At 37.7% G+C, this 12,500-nt stretch overlaps 1 protein-coding gene across 1 annotated transcript in view; it reads left to right on the top strand.

Moving 5' to 3' along the window:
- The window catches only part of LOC144975781 (atrial natriuretic peptide receptor 1-like), a gene marked incomplete at its 3' end in the record, with an annotated part of 93,313 nt that overhangs the window by 80,354 nt on the left and 459 nt on the right, over positions 1-12,500 (top strand). The window contains exons 18-22 of the mRNA XM_078919969.1: positions 2,206-2,383; positions 3,862-3,984; positions 4,531-4,654; positions 8,642-8,710; positions 11,268-11,439. Coding sequence (XP_078776095.1) covers positions 2,206-2,383; positions 3,862-3,984; positions 4,531-4,654; positions 8,642-8,710; positions 11,268-11,439 — 666 coding nt within the window. The remainder of the gene's footprint in view (positions 1-2,205; positions 2,384-3,861; positions 3,985-4,530; positions 4,655-8,641; positions 8,711-11,267; positions 11,440-12,500) is intronic.

Genomic DNA, 12,500 nt, shown 5'->3' on the forward strand with positions numbered 1-12,500 from the left:
TTTATTGAAAATCTTTGAACAGAAAAAATTGAAGAAATACAACAAAACAGCTCAGCAAATTCCTCTCCTGTTCTTAGTGAAATGAAACATCAAGCAGCTGAAAATCTAATAAGGGAATTTTTCAAACACTGGTTAATCAGTATTAGACTTCGTTTGTTTACGGTTGGGAACCAAAGTATAAATAACACAAAATTATTTTCAAAAAACCTTTAAAAACTACAAATATAATCCACAGCGGATGTTACAAATGACTATTCATTCATTTTCATTTGTGATATTGCATAAGCTCACATGAAAAATCGTAATCCCCCCCCCCCCCCCCAAAGCCCCCCTCTCAAAACGGTTTTATGTCGGGGTGAATTAGATGCTGAAAATTTAGTTTATAGAAGAAACGAAATTGATGTCACAAAGCCCTGAGTTAGGCAACTATTTTTATGATTCGTTCTCACTACATTCTATCATCAATCAGTTTATAAACGCTCAAGTTCGTGTGTCCGGTTTGTTATATCCGGCTGGCGGATATTGTGAGTATTTTACTTAAACGCGCAATACCGGCTCCAAAGTCGTGTCGTCACTTCCTCTTAATAAAGCTCATTGCAACCAAAGTGGTTCTACTTGGAAATCCGTAAAACCGATAGTTCTCCTTCTCCGAGCGATGTTGAATATCAGCTGTAAAACACTGAATGAGTTTAGCAGAAAAAAAAAAAAAAACAACAAAAAATTCGATCAATTTAATTCTTTAAAAGTAACCGTGCTCTTTGTAAATAAAGACACAGCTTGATTCTTTCTGTTGAGTGTAGAACCAAAATGGCCGTTGCTAGGCAGGTGCAATGTAGATAGATCGAAGATGACGTCACTCGGGTCATTGTTATTGTTTTTTGCCATCTTCATTTACGGGTAATACTCACTAAACTGTATTAACCAGATTATAAACGTTTAAGGTTACACATCGTATTGTGTGTTGGTCAGTTATACTTCCGGGTGGCAATGTTTTGAGCTGCTTAGCCAAGCGCATACTATCTATAGCACATGTTGTCCCTAATTGCCAATAGCAAGGGAAGTCTTATAAAACACAACCGGGTAATCAAATGATTTATCTCTTTTATATTGAATATTATACGATTCTTTCATCTCTTTGTATTTATTAAACGAATTATTTTTATCGTGCTCAGTAACACAACGAGCCTGTGAGCATGTGTTATATCACGATAAAAATATAACGGGTTTAAAAAATACAAAGAAATGAAAGAGTATGTTTATTCCACCCCTACAAGTAAGACTATTAGATATTTTGTAACCAAATGGTATGGTATTAGTATTTCTATTCACCATAATTTGTATCTTTCTGCTTCTGCTTGACTGGCAATTTGACCAAAAACTAAAAAAGTTGGATTTGTATTCATGCGCACCAAAAGATTATTTATAATTACCAATCAGCTGTCTTCTAACCTAATTTGACACCAATAAAATGTGCAAAAAGATGCTGCAATCGTTGAATAATTTTTTTATTCAAAACGTTCAAAGCATTATTCAACGATTAGATACGCATTTACTTCGAAATGATAGGGTTTTCCAATGAGAGGGGTGAAGTAATTTTCCATATTATTTTCCAGAATCTGTGGGAATTCCCAGCAGAAGCAGAAAAAGAAATCTTGTCTAATGAAGAAATTTCACATAAACGCCTACGTTTTTTAAAATTGAGAACAAGAACCAAACTTTACATTACAACACCGATATGCGACTTAAATTATCTTTGACACAATTCGTACAAAAATCTAAAACAGTGAAAAATTCTTAAAATATTAATTTGACATTGAGTTTTTTTCATCTGGATTGGTGGTGGTGGAGGTAACCGTGGGGGTGACGAGGATGGTAATGAAAATGATTCATCAACAAAACTACTACTACCGTAATCACCATCACAGTCATCATCACCACCATCAGCAGCAGCAGCATCTTCACCACCACCACTACCATCATTATCATAATCATCATCATCATCATCATCATCATCATCATTATCATCATCATCATCATCATCATCAACAGCAGCAGCAGCAGCAGCAGCAGCACCATCACAATCATCATCATCATCCTCATCATCATCATCATCATCATCATCATCATCATCAACAGCAGCATCACCACCACCACCCACATCCACACCATCTGATAATTTCCTTCACCCTATATATTACACCCCAGAGTTCGTGTCACGTCTATCCAAAGGTGGCTCCATTCCATTCCGTCCCCTGATCCCCGAAAACGTGGATTCTACTGTTCGAACCATTCTCATGGAGTGCTGGAGAGAACACCCAAACGAACGACCCACCATCGATGCTCTGGCTGGGCTTATCAGACGGGTCAGCAATAAGTATAGCGCGTGAGTATAGAATGAATGAAGTTATTGTTTTTTAGACCGCTAATTAAGTGATTAGTTCTCTCTTAAGTCTCTCTAACCGTAGCCTTCGTAAACTCAGAGCTTAACACTGGCCAAATAATGGGACGCAGAAGTCGTGACGTCACACCTTACTTTGCTCCGGTTCAAAACTCATAAGAAGTGTGCAGTAGGTCGTTCGGACGACAAACATTGAATAGGATATATATTGGATCATAGGGTGGCGTAACTAGTTTAGTAACAGGATCTATAGGCAGATTTTTATCTTTACGGGGCGTAAAAGAGCGCGGATGGAAATATGTATCGTATGCATTTTATTTTATTTGTTTTCCACGTTAAGTGGTGTATTGTTGTTCTGACGAAGGGTTTGTACCCGAAACGTCCACTGTCTGTATTGTTCCCATACGGAGCATCTCCATTTTCACTCTTTCGTTAGTATTTTCACGATCACATGCTTCAGTCAACCCCTACCGTTTTATGCGGCTATGTGGTCTTGTGGTATGACACTCGCTTTCGGATCGGAAGGTCCTGGGTTCGAGCCTCGCGCTCGGCGCATAGTTGGATCCATGGAAAAGGCTCTTTACTCACATTCTTTCACCGTACTCAGGTGTAAAATGGGTACCTGGCCGTTAACAGCGTTGTCTTTGTCCAAAAAATTGTAATATCGCCTAACAGGCGTCATGTCCTGTCCTACATGTTAAATGTTGCTGTTGACCAGGGACCCCTTGTAAAGCTCTTTGAGCACATTTAGTGGATATTGCGCTATATAAAACTCAATTTTAAGCTCAATATTATGCGGTAGGGAAATGGGTTAAACTAATCATTTTTGGTTGTTGACATCGGTTTGCATCTTTCTTGCACTTAATATTTGCAGGTCTCATAACCGAACGTAATTATCATTGTTGTAATGGACAATACGGATATTTTACGTTGTTTTTTGGAATATTTTCAAGGTACAGACGATACAAGTTATTTTGCATTTTATTTTATTTGTTTTTTTTTCACGTTAAATTGTGTATTGATGTGCTGACGAAGGGTTTGTACCCGAAACGTCCACTGTCTGTATTGTTCCCACAAGAAACCTCTCCATTTTCACTCTTTCGTTAATAATGGTCTTCTATACGTTTCCATGGGACTTGAATTTATCCCGTTTCTATAGCGACAAATGAACAGTAACAACGGATAGCTAACCTTTTGGTATGATTCAAGATTCAAAAGATTCATAACAATAATAATAGTAGATAATAATGATAATTATAATGGTGATGATAATAATAATGTGAAATCATAGATAAGTTATTTAATAAGTTGAATCATAAATTAATATATATTTATTTTAACGACTCTAAGCTATTGCAAATTTACCCCCCCCCCCCCCCCCCCCCCCCCCCAAATCCCCATCCCATCGTGTCTTCTAGTTTAAATGTTTTTTAAAGCTGTTTTTTCCTCATTAATTTACCCAGCAAGTCCAAAAGCCTCATAGAACAGATGCTGGACAAGGTGACGAGAGAAGCCGATATGCATGCCCATGAGTTGAAGGAGGAGAAAAACAAATCGGATAATTTATTGTATCAGATGTTACCTCCGTGAGTACAACATTGGTATTATTCTGTCTGTCCTTAATGAAAGCATACGTTTTCGTATGTCCGTTATCTCCTCCTCTTTCTTTTTCTCTGTATCTTCCTTTCCCTCCTCAAAAACCTTTTTCACCTCCTTCATCCACTTTTCCTCCCGTGTTTTTATTGCTGTCGTCGTCGTCTTGTCGTGACCTCGATCATCACCTCTACCACCACCACCACCACCACCACCACCACTACCACTACCACCACCACCACCACCATCATCATCATCATCATCATCATCATCATCAACATCATCATCATCATCATCATCATCATCATCATCATCATCATCATCATCTTCGAAAAGGGTTGATTTAATCATTTATGACAAGAACTCATTTTTAAAATTAAAATTGACCTTCTAACTAAACCTGGCAATATCTCAGTCCAAACCTTTTCACCATCCGACTGATTATGTCATTCACTGTAAAATATTATTGACATTTCAGTAATCTTAAAAGTTGTCGATATCCAATAATCATTCATATCATTTTTGTAATAACCTTCCAGGACTGTAGCGGATTGCTTGAAAAAGCAGATAGATGTTAAACCCGAAACGTTCCAATCAGCGAGTGTATATTTCAGTGATATCCAGGGCTTCACGGAGTTATCTAGCGTCAGTGAGCCTTTACAGGTGAGTCAATAGGCTCTGAGTACATACAAGTGAATAATAAATTTGCCACCTGCCGCCTGAAAACGGCATTATTGATTATTGATGCTATGCGGTTTGGTAAAATATTCAAAACATCCGCCAGCCAAATCAAGATACCAACACACAAGACTTAGTGTAACCGTAAACGTTTATAGTCTGATTCATATGAGTGAAAACAAATCACTAGCAGGCTGTCTAAAAATAACAACAAAGAGCTGAGTGACTTTAATTTCGTTCCTTCTTTACGTCGTTCATTTTTGTTTATTAGTTTTTGTAAAATTTGAGCTTTTATATAGCGCAATATCCACCAAACGTGCTCAAAGCGCTGTAGAAGGGGTCCCTGGCCAACCGCAACATTTAACATGTAGGACGGGCCATGACGCCTGTTAGGCGATATTACAATTTTTCTCGGACAGAGACAAGGCTGTTAACGGCCAGGTACTCATTTTACACCTGAGTATGGCGAGACAATGTGAGTAAAGAGCCTTTTCCAAGGAGTCAACTATGCGCTGAGCGAGTCTCGAACCCAGGACCTTCCGATTCGAAAGCGAGTGTCATACAACAAGACCACATAGATTTTTCTAACAGTATCGTATCACTTTACAGTAAAATCAATAGTTTCCAGCCAAACCTACCCATAACCCGTTTTGAGATGATGGGTCAAATATTTTAAAACAATACAAACCAAAAATCTGGAAAGTGTGTATGAAAAACAGTACCAGACAAAACACAAACAATAATACTAGAAAAAAAAAACCTTCCAAAATATCAGCCTGGCTCAACTCGGGATCGAACCTCAGACCTTTTGCTATTAGTGCTATGCGTGGCTATTGTCTAAAATGGTATGAAACTCGCCTTCGTAACGGAGGGTCTACGGAAAGTCTATTTACTCACATTCTCTCATCGTACTCGGGTTTAAAATGAGTACCTGCCCATTAATTAACAGCGTTGTCTGTGTCCGAAATATATAAATTGGAATATCGCATAACAGACATCATGTCTCGTCCTACATGCCAAATGTTGCTGTTGGTGAGAGACCCCTGGTAAAACCCTTTAAGCACGTTTAGTGGATTCTACGCTATATAAAAGCTCAATTTATTTATTTATTTATTTATTTATTTTTATTACATTATTTATAAATAATAATTGAGCTTTATATAGCGCAATATCCACTAAATGTGCTCAAAGCGCTTTACAAGGGGTCCCTGGTCAACAGCAACATACATGACGCCTGTCAGACGATGTTACAATTTTTCGGACAAAGACAACGCTGTTAACGGCCAGGTACTCATTTTACACCTGAGTACGGTGCGAGAATGTGAGTAAAGAGCCTTTTCCAAGGACTCAACTATGCGCCGAGCGCGAGGCTCGAACCCAGGACCTTCCGATCCGAAAGCGAGTGTCATACCACTAGACCACATAGCCGCACATTATGTACATTATCCTCTCGAAATTCACATCCAACATGAGATGAAATGGAAACTCATTGAAAAATTGAGTTTTGATGTATAATCCCATCATCAAAAAGCTATGTCACGGGGAGGAAATTACGCTGTCACTGCGGATTAGTTCAGGTCAATAGGGAATAATATTAGCGGAAGAGTAGCGTCCCTCCATTGGACGTCACCGGCGGAGAAGTTATTTGTAAACAAACAAACTACAAGCCAAGAAGCTCCAAATACAAAATTTATTATTTATATTTCTGTACAAAAATGCACATCATAATTAACGTAAATCTTTTCTTTAGTTTTCTCCATTATGAAATGTTAACAAAATAAAATGTAGACTACAAATTAAAAATAAAAGATGGTTTGTTTACAAATAACTTCTCCGCCTGTGACGTCCAATCAAGGGACGCTACTCTTCCGCTAATGTCATTCCCTATACATTATTATTTTTCTCTCTTTTTTTTCTAATTGTCCATCATTTCCGTTGTAATGCCTGCGCGAGTTAAAACATAATTAAAGTATCAATGTGTTTTACGAAAGTTTCTATTGCATTATAAAACTTTCGTGAAATAAATAATAAGCTGAAATTGAATGTAAGCTTCAATTTGATATACGAAAACAGATAAAATGGACGTTACGGGTTTCCCCTTTATCAACAAAACAGGATGAATGAAACAGTACAGACGAATGAGTTAATGTTATTAACAATTATCGAGCAGCAACATTTACATTAACTTTCGTGAAGGGTAGTAACAGATCTGGGGCTAATGTTTTTAATAATGATTATCGGACGACTAAGCAAGGAATGTAATCGAAAAATATACGATTCTTACAAGATTGCTTTTTTAAAAAAAAAAATTCTGGACGTTTTCCCAGAGCTGCACAAGCTTGCAAAAATATCTGAAGAGGTGTGAATCTAAAAAAATATATAACCAGTTTTTACATATTGATATACGAGTAGCCATTTTTTTTTGAAATCAAAGGTGATTCTACCACCCATTCACTCAAATGATTATTTTAAAAATCTGCTAGGGCATAATTTTTTTGAGCTTTTATATAGCGCAACATCCACTAAATGGGCTCAAAGCGCTTTACAAGGTGTCCCTGGCCAACAGCAACATTTAACATTTAGTACGGGACATGACGCCTGTTAGGCGATGTTACAATTTTTTTCGGACAGAGACAAGGCTGTTAATGTACTCATTTTACACGGTGAGAGAATGTGATTAAAGAGCCTTCTCCGAGGATTCAACTATGCGCCGAGCGAGGCTCGAAACCAGGACCTTTTGATCCGAAAGCGAGTGTCATACCACTAAACCACATAGCCGCACAAATGATCGGTCATTTGATGATTTATAAGATCCGTTCGGGCTATGCGATCTGTCATTTAATTTGACGTCGCGATCGCCATCTGGCCAGGTTCATTTGCGCGCATCTGAGAGACTATTATAGGCCCGATTTTGGTCCTTGACGGCTCAAAATATTTGTCTCCACCTATGTTTTTTTTTAAATTGGGAGACGTTTTCTCACTTACTGCTGTATTTTCAACACTTTTATCATGCATTACCTTTAAAGGTAATGTAAAATTCGAGGCACTCTTTGCCTTAACATGATTTTATTTTAATCATTAGCTGTTCCCTCATAACAGAGAGCATCCAAGAGCTGTGAAACTATTTACATGGTGATTTACATGGATCTTTTGCAATGTATTAGGAAATTGTAAAAATATGGAACTAATAAAATTTTTTATCGATCTAAAAGTGCTCAAAATATTAATAAATTTAAAAATGCTCCTAACAGAGAGTGTCCAAGAGCCGTGAAACTATTTACAGAATAATACAGTTACAATGCAACAAATTGGTAACATCTTTGATATTCCCGAAAATGGACTACTGCAATGCACTGTTTGTTGGTCTCACAAAGGACAAAATAAACAAACTCCAGAAAATACAGAACATGGCAGCCCGCGTTGTACTACAGAAAGACAGAAAAACTGCAGCTCCCGAATTACTACAGCAGCTGCATTGGCTGCCAGTGGACCAGCGGATTAAATATAAATCTTCAACTATCGTTTTCAAATGCCTGGAGGGCTCGTCACCAGCATATCTCTCAAACCTCGTTGAACGGTATAACCCACAGCGATCGCTTCGATCAACGAACGACCTCAAATTGAAAACACCCCGCTGTCGAGTGAAGGCTGGTGAACGCGCCTTTCAGCATTCTGGTCCAAGGTTGTGGAATTTACTACCACTAGAGATACGTTCTTCGTCTTCACTAGAGGAATTCAAGCGTCGATTGAAGACATTCTTATTCCGACAGGCTTTCTTTTGATTATGTGTATAATTAGCGTTGTTCGTGTACTGTGTTAGGGCTTCATGATTAAATTAATCTATGTTATGCGCCCAGAGCCCTCCTGATGAAGGGATGTTTGGCGCACTATAAATCTATACCATTATTATTATTATTATTATTTATTTCTTTTAAATAATTCTTTTTTTTTCTTTGTCCTTTCTTATTTCAGATTGTCAATTTTCTGAACGATATTTATTATCGATTCGATACAATCATTGAACAATATGAGGTTTACAAGGTAAGCATCGATTATAATTTGTACCCCAACAGCTCACAACGGTATTATGTCGGATTTGGAGGCTAAGATTTGATGTTATTGTCACAAATATGAAATATGTCTTAGATTTACATTGTCAGTTGATCTGTCCACCCAGCAGTGAACGTTTAGCTGAGTCTGTTAGATTTGGAGGAAAGTACTTTGTGATAGACTGGCGTCCTATCCAAAGCATAGCAAACAATTGCTATTGTCCGTTGCAATAGAAACCGGGATAAACTCCGGCTCCAAATGGCTCTGCAGGAAAAAAGAATTGATCTGACAAAGTGTGTAGATATAGAACACTGCCAGATAGAAAATTACAAGAAAAAAAAACATCCCAAAATTCAAGCTGGTTAATTCGGAGTTTTCTTTTGTCTTTTAGTTGTTGTAGTTTTTTTTTTTTTTTTGCTTTATTGGGGGGGGGGTGTGGTTGTTGTTTGTTGTTTGTTGCTATTTTTTTTCTTGGTTTGTTTTTATGGGTGGGGGGGGGGGGGGGGGGGGGGAAAGGGATTTGTATTTTTCTATCTGCTTTATCTGGTACTGTTTCTTTTTCATACAGACTTTTATCAGATCTTTATCTCACACCAGTGGCTGCTGCCTAATTTGTCATATGCACAGTAGATATAGTATTTTCTTTAAGTTACATAACTAAAAGTTTACATTAATTGTCCTTTTAACTTTAAAATCACTTTTTTTAAATACCTGATTCACCCCGATATAAACCGCTTTGTGAAGATGGGTCACATTTAGAGGTTAAAAAGTAGTACTTCAGAGCCATTCGACCCATGGAGCCGAAGTTTATCCCGGTTTCTATGTCGTGAAACGGACAATAGCAATTGCTTGCTATCCTTTGGATAGGACACTAGTCTATCGCAAAGTACTTTCCGCCAAATCTAACAGACTCAGCTACCCATTCACTGCTGGATGAACAGGAGGGTCAGAAAATATCTCGACTGCACCCGGGATCGATCTTGGCCCCTTTGGTGTGTGAAGCGAGTGCTCTACCAATTGACCTTTTGGGACCCCAACATTTATAGATTAATCGGCTATAATGTCTTTCTAAGAGATTTTCTATTAATATCAAAGCCCCAATCCAAATAAATAATATTCATTTTTTAAGCATTGCTAGATTGATACGCAAAGGCTAGCTTTAAAAAATCATCGGGTTTTTTAAATGTAAAACGGTTTGCCTTTTAACTTTTAATGCTCTCATCTATACTAATTGTCAAGCCTGATAACCCAATCAGAGTTATAATGGGTGTACTCTCAGATTAAAGCAACATAATGTCCATTACAACAATGTTTAATCTATCAACCCTAATTGCTTTTGGATTTTAGACTTTCAATAATATGTCCACTTTGCTTGGGCCCCAATTGAGAAGGAATTTATCCTTATGGGTTGTTGTGTAAAAAGAAGAGTAATAACACAATAATTAACGACTACATTTAATCTGAGCTGCAGTTTCCAAATGGTATTATATTGAGATAAACAGTTTAGGACCCTAAAAGTGAATTTACTATAAGAATAATACTTTGTATAGTTTGCAATGTAAGAAAATTGTAAAACCATGGAACAATGAAAATTTTGATCAAACTAAAAGTGCTCAAAGTATTAATGAATTTTAAAAAAATGTTCATGATAAGGAACTGTATGCTTAAGAATTAATATAGAAATGAGCATTCAAAATGTGTATATGGATATGTAGAATGGATGGGGGTTTTTTGGGGGTTTTTCGGGGGGGGGGGGGGGGGGGGGTAATTGTACCCAGATACGCAATCACTACGGATGTGATATTTAAAGTTGGGTTATAATGGGGGGAAAATTATACGACATAGATCGGATTCGAACTGGAATCGTTTGAGTGTTGGATGGACACTCTTCTTTTTTAAGTCACTGGCCTTCACTTGGTGACAAAATCACACAATCTTCTCTGCGTCGTCGAGTGCTTGAGGCGGCAACTATCTAGTGATCCACAAATGTTCTCGGTTTTTCCCTGCGTGGGTTGCGGTCAGTAGGCTGAGGCTTTTGTGACAAAGTTAGGCATTTTAACGGATTAAATGAATCAATTAGAGAGATTGTATAGATACACATTCAAGACAATAAATACCGTTGAAAAGCACTTAGCGCTAAATGGTTTTATATTAATGGACCAATGATTGCAATTGTACTGTATAATATTATGGATGTTATGGTTCAATTTGTTTTCACCGAATATTCGATTGATTTATTGTTGTTTTAGAGTTATGACCTAAATTTAGTAAATGCAAAAGTAACTCACGCATAATATGTAGGTGTGTAATCTGTGGTGGTGGTGAAAGACTATAGGATACGTGACCCACCATCTCAAAACGGTACTATTACGAAGCGTCCCTATAATATTTTGTTAAGTTTTTAGAACTCTCTCCTTACCAGCCATTTTCAGGATTTTCCCCAAAACGACGACATAATATTGTTTTTGTTTTGTTTTTGTCTTTTGTTTATTTTTATTTTTTTTTAAATTGTATATGGCCAATACTTGTCTTGTCAAAATTCTTCCAGGTGGAGACAATCGGCGATGCCTATGTTGTGTGTAGCGGTGTTCCAGTACGTGTAACACACCACGCCAGGGAACTAGCCAAGATGGCGCTTCATATCCTCATGGAAACGCAAGATCTTCACGTCTTACATCGACCCGAGCAGATTCTTCACATGCGCATTGGGCTACACAGTGGTAGGTACTCTATAAACCTACTTGTCAGTATAATATACTTGTCCGATAATCCAAATTATTACATTTTCATTGTTGAAAGCGGGTATCGATTATTCAGTATTAGAAAACTCGCCTCACAATTAAAGATTCCGTATCGTTTAAGGATGCGGTCGAGAATTCTTCTGACCCCCCCCCCCCCCCCTCATAGCACTCATCCAGCAGCTAATGGGTAGCTAGGGTTTGTTTGATCTGTCGGAATGTACTTTGCGACTGAAAATCGTCATCTCCAAGAGTAGCAAGCAATTGCTTATATGCATCCGTTTTATGCTAGAGAAACTGTCTTCGTGGGTCTTATGGCTTAAGGAAATTTTTTTTGTGTTTGTTACTATGGGGAAAAAATTCAAATCCTAAGAATTCTATAATTAAATAACAATGTGAAATTGAATGTAAGCTTCAAGTTATAATACGAAAACAGATCAAATGGACGTTTCGGGTTTCCCCTTTATCAACAAAACAGGATTAATGAAACACTACAGACGAATGAGATGATGTGGTAGTGGCGCTGCTTCGAGCAACACCATTTACATTACATTACATTACACAAGAATTCTATATTATAACAACATCCTTTAAGTTTGCTTATCAGGGACATTGTATTGGATTTTTGTCCAGCAGCCTCGTTCATTCAGCAGTTATGGAGTAGCAAGAATTAAAACAGTTCTGGTGAGATTGAGTCCAGTTCTGAGCCGCGATAGTTGTGTTCTCAGAAAAGACTCTTTACTCACATTCTATCACCGTACTCATGAGTAAAATTCCTCCTGACTGAGAAACTTGACTGTTTGCCGTCCGTCTCTTAATTCACCGACTTGGCCCGTAGCCATAGTTAACTTATAGCCTGACACTAGAACCGTGGTCTTCGTAAAGTTATGGCCTGATAATGACCAAAAATGACGTCAAAATGCCAGTCTTTTGCCACAAAAGAAGACAAATCGTGAGTTGTATTCAATAGTTCAACCAATGAAATAACTTGTTTCCATGAACGACAACTCACTAGGCGGTGCAAAAACCAAATATTGACGTCA

Source organism: Berghia stephanieae, chromosome 6 (assembly GCF_034508935.2).
Source record: "Berghia stephanieae isolate SIO BIC M18660-M18661 chromosome 6, UCSD_Bste_1.3, whole genome shotgun sequence".
Lineage (NCBI taxonomy): Eukaryota > Metazoa > Mollusca > Gastropoda > Nudibranchia > Aeolidiidae > Berghia > Berghia stephanieae.